At 49.0% G+C, this 20,082-nt stretch overlaps 1 protein-coding gene across 2 annotated transcripts in view; it reads left to right on the plus strand.

Moving 5' to 3' along the window:
• The first annotated feature begins 1,429 nt into the window (after window positions 1–1,429).
• Window positions 1,430–20,082, plus strand: part of HKDC1 (hexokinase domain containing 1) — a 46,867-nt gene continuing 28,214 nt past the window's right edge. Inside the window, exons 1-5 of one of the 2 annotated variants that reach the window (XM_016918464.4) lie at window positions 1,430–1,596; window positions 8,312–8,474; window positions 13,847–13,995; window positions 14,097–14,216; window positions 19,783–19,878. In XM_016918464.4, coding sequence (XP_016773953.4) covers window positions 1,534–1,596; window positions 8,312–8,474; window positions 13,847–13,995; window positions 14,097–14,216; window positions 19,783–19,878 — 591 coding nt within the window. In that variant the 5' untranslated portion in view covers window positions 1,430–1,533. The remainder of the gene's footprint in view (window positions 1,597–8,311; window positions 8,475–13,846; window positions 13,996–14,096; window positions 14,217–19,782; window positions 19,879–20,082) is intronic. The other variant, XM_016918465.4, reaches the window with a different exon arrangement.

A 20,082-nucleotide genomic window follows, 5' to 3' on the forward strand; every position in this document is an offset into this window, starting at 1 on the left:
AAGACCAGCCAGGGCAACATGGCAAAACCCCATCTCTACAAAAATACAAAAATTAGCTGGGCATGGTGCCACGTGCCTGTAGCCCCAGCTACCCTGGGGATTGAGATGGGAGGATCACCTGAGCCCAGAAGGCTGATGTTGCAGCGAGTCATGATTCCACGACTGCATTCCAGCCTGGGGGATGAATGAGACCCTGTCTAAAAAATAATAATAACAAGAGTAATAAAAACAAAATGGGATTGGTAAATGCTCCATCCATGTTAGCCGCTGTTGTTAACGCTGTTGTTATTGGTTTCATTAGCCAGCCAATGACTGTGGGAAGAGTGCAAGGTTGATTGTACCCGTGTATTGGGTGCTTTCTGGGTCCTTCTCATGTCAAGTATGATGAGTGAGAAGTGAGTGAATAAAACATCTCAGTGGCCTGAGACATTTCTCTTTTTTTTCTTTTTTTGAGATGGAGTTTTGCTCTTGTCACCCAGGCTGGAGTGCAATGGCGCGATCTCGGCTCACTGCAACCTCTGCCTCCCAGGTTCAAGTGATTCTCCTGCCTCAGCCTCCCAAGTAGCTGGGATTACAGGCACCTGCCACCACTCCTGGCTAAGTTTTTTGTATTTTTAGTAGAGATGGGGTTTCACCATGTTGGCCAGGCTGGTCTCGAACTCCTGACCTCGTGATCTGCCTGCCTCGGCCTCCCCAAGTGCTGCGATTGTTACAGGCGTGAGTCACTGCACCCGGCTGGACTGAGACATTTCTTATCTGTGACTTCCTTCTCTCCAGCAGTGATTCCCAGTGAGCACTGGTGACTTCAGTTCACTCTTTCTCAGGAATATTTTTTCCTGGGTCACTACCTGTGAACTAAGGATTTTCTGGCTTAACACTGTGAATAGGTAAACATTTATTGATCATTTTCTGTTAACCATGGGCTATTAGTTAAGAGATCTGATCTGTCACAAATGGAAGAATCTGCCCCAACATTCTTGAAATCCCGTTGACCAGGACAATGTTTAGTTTTAGTTAGTTCAGTGCTTCTGAGGAGCAGGGGGTCACAGAGTTATGACACCGGCATAAAAAACTAAAGAGAAAAGCCTGGGACTGGAAATTTGCAGAGCAGCTCCACCAGTTGAAAGTTGGCTTTGTTTAGTGCCCAAATTCGCAGAAGATTTTCCTCGGCTGAGTGGGCTTGGTGGAGCCCCGGCTTGAGAGGGTTGCTTAGCAATGAGATTTGGTGGCACCCAATTCTCAAGTAGTCAAGCAACCCATCAATTCCCTGCTTCCCCCTCCACTAAACCTCAGCTACCATCCAGAGCCTCCTATTAGACAATCAAGTGTGTGCCAGAGGGAGGGACCAAAGGGGTGGGGTGGGGGGGGAGTTTAATCATTGAACCAAGCAGGCTGGAGGTATTTAGTCCACAGCACCTCGCTCCCCAGGAGGTCTGCCAGCCTGGACTGGAAGCGTGCAACACTCCAGAGTCGTGGGAGTGAACACTGCACAGGAATCTCTGCCCATCTCAGGAGAAACCAAACTTGGGGAAAATGTTTGCGGTCCACTTGATGGCATTTTACTTCAGCAAGCTGAAGGAGGATCAGATCAAGAAGGTAAGGAGGACCCACGAAGCTGAGAGATGCCCAGCTCCTTCTTCACGGACAAAACTGATTCCCTTAAAAAAAAAATCAGAAGGGAATGAAGAGAGCTTATTAGAAAAGATACTGGGAGCATATGACCAGTAAAAGACTCACTGAGGGAAGAGGGAGTAATTCTCCCACACTCCTGGGCATTGCATTACCGTCCTGAACCTTACATTTCACTCGGAACTTCCTGGCAGGTATTGGATGCGGAAGCGGGTGAGGAGGGTCTTTGGAAAGCTTGAAGAGGATTGTGTTTGCTGTAAGGGATGTTTGCTCGGAAAGGCCACAAAGGCGAGGAGAATCATTTTCAAAGAAGTTTTAAGAACTGTTGGAGCAGAAGGCTGGGCGCAGTGGCTCACGCCTGTAATCCTAGCACTTTAGGGGGCTGAGGCGGGCGGATTACCTGAGGTCAGGAGTTCGAGACCAGCCTGGCCAACATGGTGAAACCCCGTCTCAACTAAAAATACAAAAATTAGCCGGGCGTGGTGGCGGGCACCTGTAATCCCATCTACTCGGGAGGCTGAGGCAGGAGAATCGCTTGAACTCGGGTGGTGGAGGTTGCAGTGAGCCGAGATCGCGCCATTGCACTCCAGCCTAGGGAACAAGAGTGAGACTTCATCTAACAAAAAAGAACTGTTGGGGCAGATCTGTTTATTCATGTATTTGAAAGCATATAAATGTGGGCAGCAAGAGGGTGTGAGTTGTAATAGACAGTAATTGAAATATCTATTATTGGCACCTGCTATTTGCCAATGGTACACTATTCATGGTGTGCATTATTTTGTCACTTTGCTCAGGGAACTTGTCTACAAAATTCATTCCAAAGTGGGCTGGTTAAAGGTTGCCAAGGGTCAACAGGAGGGAACCAGGGTTCTTTCCAGGCAGCTAAAATGAGCCCAGTCTGCTACTCTGGCCACACCGGCTGGCTGTCACGGCCCTGGGCAAAAAGCATCTCTCAAAGTGCAGATGACAGAAGTCCTCCTAGCAGGAGGACTTAGCCAAGGTCACCAAGTATTTAGGATGGAATGAGGATTAAACCCAAGTTGGCTGACTCTTCCTGCTGTGCCATGTGCTCTTTCTGCTGTGCCATGACTCCCTCCTGCTTTTCAAAATGAACAAGGAGGCCAGGCACTGTGGCTCACGGCTGTAATCTCCATACACTGGGAGGCTGAGGTGAGCAGATCTCATCTCAAACTTGAGGCCAGGAGTTTGAGAGCAGCCTGGGCAACATGGAGCAACCCCATCTCTACAAAACATGTAAAAATTAGCCGGTCATGGTGGTGTGTGCCTACAGTCCCAACTACTCGGGAGGCTGCGGTGGCAGGATGGCTTGAGCCCGGGAGACTGCGCTACTGCACTCCAGCCTGGGTGACAGAGTGAGACTCTGTCTGAAAAAAAAAGGAAAGAAAAGAAAAAAAAAAGGCCAAGCATGGTGGCTCATACCTATAATCCCAGCACTTTGGGAGGCCGAGGTGGGTGGATCACCTGAGGTCAGGAGGTCGAGACCACCCTGGCCAACATGGTGAAACCCCATCTCTACTAAAAATTTAAAAATTAGCTGGGCGTGGTAGAATGCGCCTGTAATCCCAGCTACTCAGAAGGCTGAGGCAGGAGAATCGCTTGAACCCGGGAGGCAGAGGTTGCAGTGAGCTGAGATCATGCCATTGCACTCCAGCCTGGGCAACAGAATGAGACTCCGTCTCAAAACAAAACAAAGAAAGAGAGAGAGGAAGTGTGGCCCCTTATAGCCCTCAGGTACTTGGTGGGATAAACTCCCACTAAATTCTATTCATTAGAGAGTTGAGTTAGAGGTTGTAGCAAATTAAAAAACATTATAAAACAATCACTTGTTGATTAGATTCACAGAGCCCTCTACTGGCTACTTAAGGAGGCGCTGCCTAGGAATCCACTTTCTTTTGTTATCTGCTTAGTAAAGGCACAACTTGCACCATGTCTCTCCCACCCCCAAGGGGGAGCCTTTGGAACCCTGAAACCTTTGATTCTGCAAACTTATTTCATTTCCTTGGGCCCCTTTGTGTTGGTTAACCTTTTGTACCCTAGGATCAGGCGGGACATGTTTGTCCAACAGCCCAGGTGCAGGCTCAGGAGCACCCTGTGATGGGAAATGCAGCCTCTGCTGATGGGCTCCAGGTCCTTCTGGAAGGACAGTCAGCCTTTTTCAATGCCTGGAGCTGACCTCCCTCTCCCTGTGGGAGGCGAGAAAGTTGGAAGCACTTTTATAGCCACCTTAAGCAAGTGCCCCAGGAAGTCTCTGGGGTAGTGTGGGAGGCTGGTTTATGGCTGCTGGGCTGAGTCATGGTTCTGAGAACACTCGTCTCAACACGTGGTGGAAACACACCTGGTCAAAAGGCACAGCTCTTTTCTCTGCGGTCAGGCAGTGAGTCCCCTTCTTTGTCTCTGTGCTTCCTGCCTCTAGAATTGTCCAGATCCTGGGCCAGCGGTGCCTGCAAGGGTTACTACTGAGACCCTGGAACAATTTCTAAAAATCTTCCCATACCAGCATGGAAACAAAAATAAAACAAAATGAAAAAAACGAAAATAGAAACCACTCTGACAGATTCTTTTCCAATTCAATATATTGACATTATTTGACCTATTGATAGCACCAGGCCAGACCTGGTCACTGACCTGCAGATTGTTCATCCATAGGAGAACTGGGAGGTTTTCAGTGTGTATTTTTCACGGCTCTGTATGTCAACATTACAAAAAAGTGGAAATGTTACTTGTAATTCCACCTTTAATTTACTTTTAATCTCAAACACTTTCATATTTGCTGGGTGGAAGCCTTCCTAGTTTTTCTTCATCCTGTATGTTTTTAGTTATGTTTATAAGGTACATACAGTTCTGAACTGCTTCCCTCACTTACTGTTACAGTGTAACCACTTATATAGATTTCTTCATTATCATCATAATTATCATTACAATGTCTTCTTAATATCCAATCAAGTGGATATGCCATAATGTAGTTAACCTTTTCCTCTTGTTGGACATTTGGATACTTTTGAATATCCAGAGTTGTGTAACCATTACCACAATCTAATTTTTCTTTTTTTTTTTTGAGACGAAGTCTTGCTCTGTCTCCCAGGCTGGAGTGCAGTGGCGCGATCTCGGCTCACTGCAACCTCCGCCTCCAGGACTCAAGCGATTCTCCTGCCTCAGCCTCCTGAGTAGCTGGGATCACAGGCCGCACCACCACGCCCAGCTAATTTTTGTATTTTTAGTAGAGACAGGGTTTCGCTGTGTTGGTCAGGCTGGTCTCGAACTCCTGACCTCGGGATCCACCCGCCTCGGCCTCCCAAAGTGCTGGGATTACAGGCATGAGCCACCGTGCCTGGCCTCATTTGGATACTTTCAAAAACATTTTTAATAATTAAAATATTAGGCTGGATGAAGTGGCTCATGCCTGTAATCCCAGCACTTTGGGAGGCTGAGGCGGGATGATCACTTGCCTCCAGGAGCTCGAGACCAGCCTGGATAACATAGAGAGATCTGTCTCTACAAAAAATGCAAAAATTAGCCTGGCATGGTGGCACATGCCTGTAGTCCCAGGTACTTGGGAGGCTGAGGTGGCAGGATCACTTGAGCCCGGGAGGTTGAGGTTGCAGTGAGCTGTGATTGCACCATTGCACTCCAGCCTGGGCAACAGAGCAAGACCCTGTCTCAAAAATAAAATAAATAAAATAAAAGTATTGTTATGTTAAACCTTGGTAGAGTTATAGTTTTATTTTTATTTATTTATTTTTTATTATTATTTTTAAGATGGAATCTCGCTCTGTCACCCAGGCTGGAGTGCAGTGGCGCGATCTCGGCTCACTGCCAGCTCTGCCTCCTGGGTTCATGCCATTCTCCTGCCTCAGCCTCCGAAGTAGCTGGGACTACAGGCGCCTGCCACCACGCCCGGCTAATTTTTGTATTTTTAGTAGAGATGGGGTTTCACCATGTTGGCCAGGCTGGTCTCGAACTCTGACCTCAGGTGATCCACCTGCCTCGGCCTCCCAAAGTGCTGGGATTACAGGCGTGAGCCACTGCGCCTGGCCTTGGTAGAGATTTATGGTTCTCCATAGTCAGGATTATTTCCTGAGAATAGGTTCTGGAAATGAAAGCCCTGGGTCAAAGAGCGGAATTTTTTATGACTCTCATTCCTAATGTGAGACCTTTGGACTAGATGAACTCTAAGGCCCCTCCAGCTCCCACCTTCTGCAATTCAGTCTTGAGTCTTGAATGTTGGATTTGCTCTTTCTAAGTGAAACGGGCTGCTGGTTGGCTTTCTTGCTTAGACGATATCTCCCATGATGGTTTGTGTGTCTCTCCAAAAGTGGGCTTGGTTTTCTGCAGCACCAGTACTCTCCCTTAGTGCCTGGGACGTGTGTCCCTGGTTACACATACCCCACATGACTTGTTTGGATTGAAAATAGGTGCTTTTTGTCCCAACATATGTTTCACTTTTCCCTTCTAACAACTGTTTCTGGTGCTGTGGCAGATACAGAAGATCAAAAGGAAACTGTTGCTGAGTTGACATTCTTTCGTCATAACCTCAACTTATTGAAAGAGCAGCAGCAAACCAAGTGCTCAATGACCCCATTAAACCCCAGTCGCAAATGACCCCAACTGGGTCTCAAAAAACAGGACTTACATGGCAGGGATAACATTGTGTGGATGCCTGGAGTTTTTTATACTCTCAGGCTAAGCAAAAATGATCAGTAGGTTCAGGGGCACTGTCTGAGGGCCATTTGGGTAGGAAAGAATCAAGTTTGGTTCCCACATACAGCATCCCACCCTTCCCCAACCCCAATTACTTGGGTCACGTCCTTTGCATCCAGTTTTCTCGGTTTGTGTGTGGCTGTGCCAACCAATTAGTCATAAACAGCCTTGGGGGAACAGGAAGCCCTTAATGAAGCCTGACCTGGTTCCATCCTGTTTCTCAAATATGCTGAAAGCTCAATTGTCCTTTTTTGCTAATGGCTCTCTGATGATTTTCTGGTCTTTCTCTGGCCCCCGAGTCCCCGGAGCCATGGTACCATTTCAGTGTCTTGGGTCTGTTCGTTGTCACGGGACTGAGCTGGGTCCTGGCCTCTGAGGCCTGGCTGATGACCAGGCCCCTGTCCTAGCGCAAAGGTAATGTGAGCCCTGTGCATTTGGTATAATTTGTCTGTCGGGCTTATGCATCCCCGACAGAGCTGTGAGCCAAAGCCAGGCCATGGGGGTGAGCGATCTAGAGCCTATGTTACAGTCCCACGTAGCCGCAGCTCTGCAGCCCTCTCACCTCACCTCTCACTTGGGGACAAGAACTTTGGCCTTACGTGGCTGCCTCAAAGGGATGCTGTGGCGATGAGAAGAGGTGACGTACATGGACGCACTCTGTAGACAGTAGCACGTGTTCTTCACCCTGGATAAAATGCCCTTTCACCGGGAATGTGCCTGGGATGGAGCCTCCTCTCACCTGGAGGGTAGAGAGTGCTCAGTATAAAAACAGGGCTGGAAAGGACAGGGTGCATATGCCCCTGTCTCTCCTCCTGCCCCCATCAATAATCCATCCCAGTGAGCCCGGGCTCCAGACTGCCAGCACCAATTGATTAGTGTTAATTAGTGTGAGGGAGGAAGCTTTGCTGCCATCCCTGATGTGACATATTACCAACAAGAGGACTGATTTTAGCCATAGTGATTTGTATAACTTCCCTCCTTTGGGTATGGTCCTCTGTCCCCATTTCCTGGTTACATGAGTGACATCCACTCATTTTCAATAGCAATCTGAGCTGACTTTAAAAATTCAGCTTTGTCTTAACTAGAACAACTCGGTTAAACCAAAATGGACATTTATGGCTGGGTGAGGTGGCTCACGCCTGTAATCCCAGCACTTTGGGAGGCCGAGGCGTGTGGATCACTTGAGGTCTGGAGTTCAAGAACAGCCTGGCCAACATGGCGAAACCCCATCTCTACTAAAAATACAAAAAAAAAAAAAAAAAATTAGTCAGGCATGGTGGCACCTGCCTGTAATACTAGCTACTCAGAAGGCTGAGGCAGGAGGATGGCTTGAACCTGGGAGGTGGAGGCTGCAGTGAGCCGAGATCTCACCACTGCACTCCAGCCTGGGCGACAGAGTGAGACTCTGTCTCAAAAAAAAAAGGAGGGGAATTTAAAGGGCTAGATTTAGGCATTGCTTTTGGAAATGAAATTTAGCTCTGAGCTTCCTAGCAGCCAGTAAACAAAGAGAAACCTGTCTAGCTATATCTGTGGTCATCATTGGATGAAAGAAAACTTCCATGTTTAGAAATCTACGATTCAAGCTCTAGCTGGCCTTTTTTGGTGGAGAGGAATGGGACACTGGTGAGGGCCCTGAACTGGGAATCGGAAACCCTGAATCCTTCTTAGTTTCTGCCTCTCCCTTGTCTCATCAGAATAATGGGAGAATCATTTTCTCCTCAGAGTCTGCCCTTCAGAGAAGTAACTCCACACCTTCTCAGCCCTCCATTCCATTCTGCTTTCCTAACTCGCTTCCCTGTCCTCTGCCTGAGGAGGGGTCAAATAGGGAGGCTTTGGGAATCTACATCTCAATGCTGTCCCCAGAGTCAGGAATGCAGCTTGCTGAGGGATGTCGGGGGTTACAGCCTCGACTGGAGGGTGAGGGCCCCTAGCAGCACCCCTTGGTGGCCGGTGTCTGTTCCAGGTGGACAGGTTCCTGTATCACATGCGGCTCTCCGATGACACCCTTTTGGACATCATGAGGCGGTTCCGGGCTGAGATGGAGAAGGGCCTGGCAAAGGACACCAACCCCACGGCTGCAGTGAAGATGCTGCCCACCTTCGTCAGGGCCATTCCCGATGGTTCCGGTGAGTGCAGTTGTCCGCTGCCAGGGTCCCTGGCTCCTCTTGGCTGATGGGTGTCTAAAGTACCTAAGGTTTGCCCCTGTACCTTGGCTTCTCTCTCTAGCCCTCTCTCTGCCGTCCCACCCTCCCTGCCCCTCTCTGCTTCAGTCCTGCTGAATCCCTCTTGCAGTTCTGCAGTTCTGCAGCCCCAGGCACCTTGGCTTCTCTGCCCATCGTGGCCTCACACATTTGCTCCCTCTCCTCCTGGAGCATCTCCATGTTCTTCCCTGGTGAGCATCAACGTGGCTTTTCCGTCTCAGCGTAGTGGTCCCTGCCTCCATCTAGGAAGTATCCCTGTGCTGGGCTGGGTGCTTGTCAGGGCACTTGTCACTTTGCTGTGTCCCCACTCTGAGTCTCCACCAAATTAACCACTCACTCCGTGGGTCCAAGGTCTTACCACAGTGTTCCCAGCACCTAGTGTAGCACTGGGAATGAGTAATGGGAGCAAGAATGATGTAGTGGAAATCATATTCAATGATAATTCAACAAACCTGGGTCTGAGGCCCCGCTCTGTCACTCTCAGTGACCTGAGGCAAGTGTTTAGCCTCAGTTTGCCCATCTGTAGAATGAGAAATGGCCTATGTATCTGTTTCCTATGGCTGCTGTGATGTATTACCACAATCACAGTGGCTGAAAACAATCGAATATATTCTCTGACAGTTCTGGTGGACGGAAGTTTGCAGTGGGTCTCACTGGGCTAAAATTCAGGTGTCGGCAGGGCTGCGTTCCTTCTGGAAGCTTGAGGGGAGAATCTGTTTCCTTGACTTTTCCAGTTTCGAGAGGCCACCTGCATCCTTGAGGCATGCCCCTTTCTGTTCTCAAAGCCAGCAGTGTAGCCTGTTCAGGTCCCTCTCTGACCTGACCTTCTGCCTCCCTTCAACATTTAAAGATCCTGTGATCACGTTAGTCATGCTTAGATAATCCAGGATAATGTCCCAACTTCAAGGTCAGCTGATGAGCAATTTTGATCCCATCTGCAACCTTAATTCCCCTTTGCCTTGCACCCTCAGATATTCACAGGATCTGGGGATTAGGATGTGAGCATCTTTGTTGGGGGTGGGGGACATTATTTTGCCTACAATGGCCTAGAAATCTCTAGATAGGATCTATGAGGTCCCATCCAACTCTTCCATTCTCAGCCTCTGAATGAAGCTGTAAGAGGGAAAAGGGCTGCTACTGGCCTGGAGTGGTGGCTCACGCCTGTAATCCCAGAACTTTGGGAGGCCGAGGGGGGCAGATCACTTGAGGTCAGATGCTCGAGACCAGCCTGGCCAACATGGTGAAACTCCACCTCTACTAAAAATACAACAATTAGCCAGGTGTGATGGCATGCACCTGTAATCCCAGCTACTCGGGAGGCTGAGGCAGGAGAATCACTTGAACCTGGAAGGCAGAGGTTGCAGTGAGCCGAGATTGCACCACTGCACTCCAGCCTGGGTGACAGAGCGAGATGCCATCAAAAAAGAAAAAAGAAAGGAAGAAGAAAGAAAGAAAGAAAGAAAGAAAGAAAGAGAGAGAAAGAAGAAAGAAAGCAAAGAAAGAAGAAATAAAGAAAAAGAAAGAAAGAAAGAGAGAAAGCTGCCATTTACTGAGCAACCACTGTGGTCATGGGGTGCTGGGGACTCGCTGAGCCACATATTTCCTGTGACAACCCTGTGGTGTGGCTGTTCAGACAGAACCACCAAGGACCAAGGGGTTTCTCCCGTGTCAGGGTCCCAGTGCCCAAACCGAGCTCGTGAAAGAGCACTGGGGCTCTCGCAGGAGCAGGGTCTGAGGTTTGGGAGCTCTCAGGGGGCTTTGATGGGATTAGTCGTGTTCTGGACCTCTCTGGAGCAATGCCTGGATCAAGGTAGCTTGGCTCTGCTGGTTGAGAGGCCCTGGGACACTGCACTGGGAAAGGCCCTGTGCCCTCACTTGTGGGTAGGTGCTTGGGATGGACAGTGCCCTGTCCTGGAAGGACGTTGAGCTTCGGAGAGAGACAGCCCTACTTTGAAATCTTGGCTCTGTCCTTGCCACAGCTTGATGAGAGTACTGGGACGTGTCCTTGACAGGGCATCTGGGGCCCCTGGGAGGAAGCAGCTGAGTCATGTGGGGAGCACCAGGGCTAAGTCCGCCTGGCTTCCTGGACTGCAGCCCCTCCTCCTGATACAGACAAGGTGTGTCCCCAGAAGCAAGGGAAGGTGGCCTTTGATGGTCTGGAGGCTCTGGGACAGGCAGTGTCCTCCTGGTCCTGGCTGCTTCTGAAGGTTCAGAAGTGAAACTAACTAAGTCATAGAAACTCTCTCCTCCTTAGCCGAGAAGACACCCAGCTCCCCATCCCCGTCTCCGCAGAGCCTCTCACCACACAAAGCATCTCACCAGTGATTCTGTTGTGCTGAGGTCCCTGGGCCCAGAGTCCCTAATAAGCCAGGTGTTCTTGGTAAATCCCGGCACCATACATGATTGTCAGGATTTAATGAGATCATGTGGATGGCATGCTTTAACATCTCTAAAATCTTGTCCCAAGTCCTCCTAGCTCTTGTGAGCTGGTGGTATAATTTCATGATTACCGACAAAAAACAAACAAAACTCTCCTAATTCCTTATGGTGTCCGTTTCAGAAATGTATGCAGCTTCCAGAGAAGTCCTGAGTTTGCCTACTCCCATCAGGACCTATCTGCGAGGGAGTCACCTGTTTGAGCCTTAGTTACCACCCAGCCTTTTGGTCAGGGGGCTGCAGTGGTCTGTTCTGACAGGATCAAGTGCCTTAAAAGTGCTGTGTTAATACTGGAGCCTTCTCTGCCAGTCATGGAAGGGGCATGGGAAGCATGAGGGTGGCTGTGATTCTTTGGCTTGACCCCTGCTGGCTCTGTTCCAGGCCTTAGCCTCCAGTCAGCCTCCAAGGCCAAATAGGCCTTGGGGGTGAGCCCGGGAGCCCTGAGGTCGTCAGCCTGGAGCCTCGAGTGTTTCCTAATACACACTTTCCCAGCCCCTCCCCCTGGGGACTCTGAATCTCCAGGAATCTCCGCATTCAGCCACTGTGCACCTTTGGGAGACTCTGCACTGGGTAAAAGGAGGGAGTGAAGGCACCAGCACCAGCAGTGACTTACGAGAAGGGAACCATTGGGTCCAAGGCAGTTCATGGAGGGTCCTCTGGAGCAGGCAGATTGGCCAAAGCAATTTACCCCGCTTAGGACACTGTTTTCTTTTTTCTTTCTTTTTAGAAACAAGGTCTCCCTCTGTTGCCCAACCTGCAGTGCAATGGAGCCATCATAGATCACTGCAGCCTTGACCTTCTAGGCTCAAGTGATCCTCCTGCTTCAGCCTCCCAAGCAGCTGGGACTACAGGTGCATGCCACTACACCCAACTGACTTTTTTGTCTTTTGTTTTGTAGAGACAGGGTTTTACCATATTGACCAGGCTGGTGTTGAACTCTTGGCCTCAAGGGATTAATTCTCCTGCCTGGGCCTCCCAAAGTGCTGGCACCACAGGTGTGAGCCACTGTGCCTGGCCGGGGCTGTTTTCTTGATGTCTGTGAAGACTCTGAGGCCCCACAGACCGCTGTTGCCTGGGCAAGTCCTCCCTCTCCCAGGGTCCACTGGTTCCTTTTTTCTGCGGTCAGAGACAGAAGGGATCACACCATGTGGCATCCATGAAATGGCACCTCGAGCCACTGGTGGAGTGAGGTGTTTGATAGTGATTGCGATGCGGGCCAGGAGTGGGATGCCTCCACACCGACACTGGCCAGGTCTCAGCACATCCCCTCCCGTCCGATGGCAGTGCAGCAGCCTCTTCTTTTGTTAAACCCTCAGTCTATTCTGGTTGGTGTCAGAGGCATTTGTCCCCAAAATCTCAGATCTTGGCACTCCCTAGCTTAAAATCTTTCTGCAGCTCCCTCTCACCTTCCAGATAAAGCCCAAGCTCCTTGGGGTGGATAGCTTTTCCAAATCCTTCCAAATTTAACCTGAGAGCCATCTTCCAACCTCATTTCTGTGACAGCTGCCCTCCTTTGGCAAAAGCACACTCACTCCTATCGGATGCTTTCTCATTCCTTTGCCCGTGGTTCCTCTCCCTGGGACCCCCGCTCCTGGCAGCCTGGCAGCCTGACTCCTGCTCACCCTTCAACACTCAGCTCTGTGTCCCCTCCCTGCAAAGCCAGCTGCCTTTGTCTCCCAGCTTTGACCTGGATATCTCTCCCTGTGCCTCTCACAATCTGAGCACTGGTCCTACTATATGGAAATAGCTGATTTATGCGCCTGTATTTCGGATCAATTTCCCAGGGAGCACTCCGTCTTTCATCTGTGCATCCCTAGCACCTAACACATGTTACTCAGCACAGAGTAGATGCTCAGTAAATGTGTGGACATAGATTGTGGGATCTACCCTACCTCCTACACAGCAAGACAGCATCTGGGAGAACCCTCTTACTTGGTGCATAATATATACTAATAAAAGTTGCATAGGATTAACTCCCTGAATTCCCTCACCAAATAATAAATGACTCCATCAGCTCCTTTGCGGCTGATCTGTGAAGGTAAGAATTTCCGGATGTCTACACAAAAACAAAAAATCGAGCTGGCTGCACCTTTGCTACTCTAACTATGGTCTACAGACCAGCAACAGCAGCAACATCACCAAGTTGACCAGGCTGTTCTTGAACTGCTGACCTCAGGTGATCTGCCCGCCTCGGCCTCCCAAAATGCTGGGATTACAGGCATGAGCCACTGTGCCCAGCCCCCACCTTTCAATTAATGGCATCTGTCTTGGGCTGGGCTGGGTTGTGTTCCAATGTCTCCTTTTGGAGTGGCTCTGGCCTAAAAAAATCAGCATCCTTGGCACCTCAAGGGCCATTGTTTGGTCCCTGTCTCCTCTCCCCTCCAGGAGTGTTTTCCCTCTGCCCATAGGATCATCGGCTGCAGGAGGCTGGCTGCTCCTCGCCGCACACCCTGTCTTCCCCCTCATATCTTTATCCGAGTTTCCCCAGGCTGGGAGTACCAGCTCTCTCTTCCCGGTGATGGCATCCCAGGATGGGCTCCACCGTCGAGGCCACCTCTCATACCACCGCAAGGGCTGTGCTCACATTTGCCTTCTCCAGTTGACATGCACATTCCTACAGCATGAGCCAGTGGGTTGGGCTCAGGCTGCAGAGTCAGGCCGACTTAGTTCACATCTCAGCTCTGCGCCTTACCTCAAGGGCTCTGAGAAATGGCCAGAGTCCTCAGCCTTGGCAAATGGGCATAATGATACCTAGTGGCTGTGATGTGAAGACGTTGATTATATGTCCAACCTCTAATGCAGAGCTTGCCATATCTGTAGTAGACCCTCAATAAATGGAAACTGAATTTGTTTCTTAATAGAAAATGGGGAGTTCCTTTCCCTGGATCTCGGAGGGTCCAAGTTCCGAGTGCTGAAGGTGCAAGTCGCTGAAGAGGGGAAGCGACACGTGCAGATGGAGAGTCAGTTCTACCCAACGCCCAATGAAATCATCCGCGGGAACGGCACAGAGGTACCTGGCAGGTGGCTCCTGTGACCGCAGGGAAGGCGGTGGCATCCGTGTGTGGGGAAACCACACCTTAGCCCATGTACTTTGCTTTCTCTTCTCTGCAGCTGTTTGAATATGTAGCTGACTGTCTGGCAGATTTCATGAAGACCAAAGATTTAAAGCATAAGAAATTGCCCCTTGGCCTAACTTTTTCTTTCCCCTGTCGACAGACTAAACTGGAAGAGGTAAGGCGCGGAGGGAAGCAGCTGTGCAGGAATTGGGGCCTGGGGAATGTGGGCACGGGTGGGAGTCAGGCTGCACGCAGGAGAGAACAGCAGGAGCTTTCTTGTTTGTCTTTTTCTTTTCTTTTTGTTCATGATGAGGTGGCAGTGTGAGGCAGAGAACTTGTTAACGCAACGGCCTTGATTTTATGGTTAACGTGGGCACAGCTCGGGGGAGTAGAATGCTTTTCAGTAGCTCTCAAACCTTGGTGTGAGGAATTCCTTGGAGGGCTTGTTTTAAGCACAGATTGCTGGGCCTACTGGAATCAGTGGTTCTGCAAGGAGGCCCTAAATTCGCCTCCCTGACAGGTTCCCGGCAGATGTGATGCTGCCTGAGGCCTGCACTTAGGACCACTGACATAGCCAACTAGAAGAAGCATGGGAAGGCTGGGGAGTCTCTCCCTGTAGTGAGCCCTCAGGAGGAGGATTAGAATGGTGGCACTGGAGGGCCAGGCGTGGTGGCTCACGCCTGTAATCCCAGCACTTTGGGAGGCCGAGGCGGGCGGATCATGAGGTCAGGAGATCGAGACCATCCTGGCTAACATGGTGAAACCCCGTCTCTACTAAAAATGCAAAAAATTAGCTGGGTGTGGTGCCGGGCGCCTGTAGTCCCAGCCACTTGGGAGGCTGAGGCAGGAGAATGGCGTGAACCCGGGAGGCGGAGCTTGCAGTGAGCCGAGATTGCGCCACTGCACTCCAGCCTGGGTGACAGAGCAAGACTCCGTCTCAAAAAAAAAAAAAAAAAAAAAGAATGGGGGCACTGGAGGAGTGAGAATGTCCTGGAGCAGACACAGAGCCTGGGATACACAGTCTCAACTGTGTCACCAGCTAGGCCGGGGTTCCTGGTAACTCATCTCTGTGTGTCTCAGTTTTCAATCTGTAAGCAGGAGGAAGCTAACCCGATCTTATGTGAATAAAGACAGCAAATAAGGGGACGTTCTGGGGCCAGGTTGGGGGAGTTACTGTCAAGAGTCTAGTCTCCCCGGGCCACTCCTGTCTGGGTTGGGGACCCTGATCAATCTCCTCCTCCTGGCCCTCCTGGTTATGATGCCCAGTTGACAGTCACATGGACCTCCTTGGGATGTGCTTGATATTGTTGGCTTGAGTCACTTATTGGTGTGGAATAGTGAAAAGGAATGAGCTTTCATGTTCCACACACATGGCTTTGAATCATGGTTCAGGACAAATTGTGTCCCCTTGGACCAGTTCCTTAATTTCATGAGCCTCTTGTTTTCTCTTTGAGAAAATTTTATTTATTTTTATTTTTTTCTTTGTAGAGATGAGGTCTCACTATATTGCCCAAGCTGGTCTCAAACTCCTGGGTTTAAGTAATCTGCCTGCCTCCGCCTCCCAAAGCGTTGGGATTACAGGCATGGGCCATTGTGTCCCACCTTGTTTTCTCATTTGTAAAGCAGGGATAATAACATCTGCTTGTTGGGCTGAGGTGAAGCTTAGGCAAAGCATTTGTAAAGCATCCAACACTGTGGTTGGGCCTTACACAGTAGCTGCTAGGCTGTGGTGACTGTCCCTGGATTACTTGTCTCTTTGTGCTTTTGTATCTTATCCCTAAATTCAACAGAGGTTTTTGGAGGGCAAGCAGTGCCCGCCAAGGGCACAGACCTTCCCCGCCAAGGTCTCTGACAATGTGTTGTATTTAAGAGGTGCTTGATAACTATCTCACAGTTGAAAGGTGTCAATCATTTATTTGATTCCATCGTGGGAATTTGCCATCATCTATACAGGGGACAGGCTGAGTTTTACTTTTTCATTCTTTTATAAAGAAAGGACTGAGAAAAATAATATAAAGAAGGTTCCAGGGGCCCGGCGTGGTGGCTTATGCCTATAATCCCAGCACCCTGGGAGGCTGAGGCGGGAGGATTGCTTGAGCCCGGGAGTCCAGGCTGCAGTGGGCTGTGATCACACCACTGCACTCCAGCAGCGCAGGCCACAAAGCGAGACTCCATCTCTAAAACAAGCAGCCAGATGCGGTGGTTCATGCCTGTAATCCCAGCACTTTGGGAGGCCGAGAGGGGCAGATCACCTGACATCAGGAGTTCAAGACCAGCCTGGCCAACATGGTGAAACCCCATCTCTATTAAAAATACAAAAATTAGCTGGGCCTGGTGGCGGGCACCTGTAATCCCAGCTACTCGGGAGGCTGAGGCAGGAGAATCACTTGAACCCAGAAGGTGGAGGTTGTGGTGAGCTGAGATCACGCCACTGCATTCCAGCCTGGGTGACAGCGCGAGACTCTGTCAGAAACAAACAAACAAACAGCAAACAAAAAACAAACAAAAAAGTTTCCAGGGAATGTTTGGGTGAGACCAAGTGGAGCTGGCTGGCAGAGAAAGGTCCCAGGAGTGAGTAGATGTGTGTGTCAGGGGGTTGGGAATCAGGGCCCTGGCTGGATCCTGTAGTGCAGGTGGTGGAGTGAGAGTGTGCCAGCTGCTCTTATTAGAGAGCTCTGGAACAGAGACTCCAGGAAGAAGGAAGAAAATTCTCAAGCTCTGTGAGAATTCATTCAACTTTAAGAATTAAATGCACATGCTTTCTTGATAGCTTGGCAGCGGAGGGTGTGAACGGATGGTTTATCCATCCAGGATTTTGTCATTTATCTATGTTGAATACCCACCAACATCTTTCTCAATAATAATGATAAAAGCACGTGCCTCTGGTTTTGACACTGTACCTCGCACTGTGCCAAATGCTTTATGCGCATTATCTTGTTAAATCCCCCAAACAATTCTAAGAGGTAGATATGATTATCTTCATTCTATATTTGAGAAACACTGCAGCTCAGCGAGGTTAAGAGACTTGCACAAAGCCACACAACCAAGAGTAGCCCACCCCAAGTTCATAAGCTCCCCAACTACAGTGCCTTTCCAGAAAGACACCACTTTAGAACTTCATTTAAAATGGCAGCGGGTGCCTGAAAGCATTTTGATTTTTTTTTTTTTTTTGAGCTCTGTCGCCCAGGCTGGAGTGCAGTGGTGTGATCTCGGCTCACCACAATCTCCGTCTCCCAGGTTCAGGCAATTCTCCTGTCTCAGCCTCCCGAATGGTGGTATTACAGGTGCCCGCCACCACACCCAACTAATTTTTGTATTTTCAGTAGAGACGGAGTTTCACCATGTTGGCCAGGCTGGTCTTGAATGCCTAACTTCAGGTGATCCTCCCGCCTCAGCCTCCCAAAGTGCTGGGATTGCAGGCATGGTGAGCCACTGTGCCCGGCCCATTTTGACCCATTTAGTGTCATATCACAATAAAGATTTTTCAGGTAAAATTTAAACTAAGGAAGGGCATTTAATTATATCAAGGAGAGGCCGGGCACAGTGGCTCATGCCTGTAATCCCAGCACTTTGGGAGGCCGAGGAGGGTGGATCACCTTAGGTCGGGAGTTCAAGACCAGCCTGACCAACATGGAGAAACCCCGTCTCTACTAAAAATACAAAATTAGTCGGGCGTGGTGGCACATGCCTGTAATCCCAGCTACTGGGGAGGCTGAGGCAGGAGAATTGCTTGAACCTGGGAGGTGGAGGTTGCAGTGAGCTGAGATGGCGCCACTGCACTCCAGCCTGGGCAACAAGAGTGAAACTTTGTTTCAAAAAAAAAAAATTGTATCAAGGAAGGGAAAAATGCTTTTTTTCTCATCACAGTCTAGTCAAATATACTTATATTTTATAAAATTTCCTCGCAAACTGCCTTTCAATAAAATCTAAAGTAGTAAAGTTCCAACCACAAGAAAACTCATTCCTGATAATATTTGAATGTGGCCTCATCTGGCAAAGCTATTTAAGCAGGGCTCTGCTGCAGGAGTGGGTTCGGTAACACTAGAATAAAGCCTCCTGGGGAAGATGGGCTCTGTTCAGCTCCATGACTGCAGAGGGATGGAAAGGGGAAGGCTGTGTGAGGAGGTGTGATTAGGGGGCTTCTTTGAGAAACCGAAAATGATTAAAGAAGGTAGGAGCGTGATAATTCTTATTATGTTTAACCCATAGCCAACATCATGAGCATAAGAATTAAAGGAAGTCACTTGTTTTTTTATTCTTGTTTTTGAGGGAACAGAAAGTCTTAACCAAAGAGAAATTTCTTTGTGTGTGTGTGTGTGTGTGTGTGTGTGTTTTCTGATAATAAAATAAATGGTAATACTTTTTTCAAGGTTTAAAAAAAAAAGAGAGAAGGAATGGAAAAGTTTAAAGAAGAAAATAGAAATCACCACTCATCTCAATATCCAAATATTCCCACCACTAGAACTGTGGGTTTTTCTTTTACTCATACCTATATTAAATACAAGTGTTATCCTGTATCTACAATTTAGCAAATCTATGGTTGATTCTAGTCACCAAATATTTGAGACAAAAAGAAAATGTACAGTTGTATGTAATTGCCTTTTTAATTTAACATTCTATCACAAGCATTTATCCCTCACTTCCCCCATCCACCTTCCCTGCAACAGGGATTTTTGAAGAAAGCCAACCTGTGCATCTCTCCCCGCTCCCCGCTCTGTCCCTGGAGACAGGGATGTTGTCATAGCCTATGAGAGCAGAAGTTAGGGAGAGCTGCCACACGGCGGCGCTGTGGTGCAGGAAAAAAGCCGGAGGGCTGGTCCAGAGTCAGAGACCCGCATTCGGCTTGGGCTCTATCCTTCACTCGCGGTGAAATTCAGAGCAATTTCCTCCCTCTCTCAATCCCAGCGTTTTTAAATCCATAAATTGAGGGAAATGGAGGAGGTGCGGTCAGGAAGTTTGTGAGCCTGGGTCAGCTGCTCTTGACTGAGACGACTTGGGCGATTCTCTTTTAACTTCCAAGTTCTCTTCCAGTCTGAAACATTCTATGATTATTTGCGATTTCAGACACGAAACTCAGGAAACACCATTTGTAAGCAATGATTGATAATGCAAATTGAGAACCATTTTTCTTTCTTTCTCTTTTTATTAAGAGACGAGGTCTCGCTATGTTGCCCAGGCAGGCCTGGAAGTCCTGGCCTCAAGTGATCCACCTGCCTCAGGCTCCCAAGTAGCTGGGACTACAGGTGCGGGCCACTCTGCCTGGTTGAGAATCATTTTTCTAAGTTGAAATGAAGTTCCTGAGACAATCCTGCAAGGTTACACCATGTTAGTTCTGTTTTGTGGACCTGGCAAACCATGCATTCTGCATGTATAATACACCAGGTATTTTCATTAGAGCATTCCTTTGAGAGAGGTAGGGAGGTGACATTTCCATTTTGCAGAGGAGTAGACTGAGGCTCAGAGAGGTTAAACGACTTGTCTAATGTCTCATGAATCCAAGAGCTCTAACTTTTCAATAATTACTCCTTCTGCTACCATATATTTCAAACCACTCAGATGAGAAGTAATAGTCCTTTAAATGATTAGAAAAGGCTGCAGAAGCAATGTTTTAAAAAAATTGGGGTGATTCAGCTTAGAGAAGAGAAGGCCGTGGGGGATGCACGTAGGCATGAAGTTTCTGCAGCTCAGTTGCACATCTCAGCACGTCTTTCATTCAAACTGGACCTGAAATCTTCTCCCAGGGTGTCCTACTTTCATGGACAAAAAAGTTTAAGGCACGAGGAGTTCAGGACACGGATGTGGTGAGCCGTCTGACCAAAGCCATGAGAAGACACAAGGTGAGGAATTCACCTCGGTGTGGGAGGCTCTCCCAGCCCTAGCTCCTTTCTCTTGGGTTGGTGGGGCTGGGGGTGAGGTGAGGGGGTCACATATGGTGCCTGCATGGAGGGAGAATCAGAGAAGGAATTGATCTTAGAAAAGGTCCCACTGTAGTACAGATGTGGCCAACTTGGATGAACCCACAGAGCCTTGGTAGGCGGGGC

This window comes from Pan troglodytes, chromosome 8 (assembly GCF_028858775.2).
Source record: "Pan troglodytes isolate AG18354 chromosome 8, NHGRI_mPanTro3-v2.0_pri, whole genome shotgun sequence".
In the NCBI taxonomy this organism is placed as follows: domain Eukaryota; kingdom Metazoa; phylum Chordata; class Mammalia; order Primates; family Hominidae; genus Pan; species Pan troglodytes.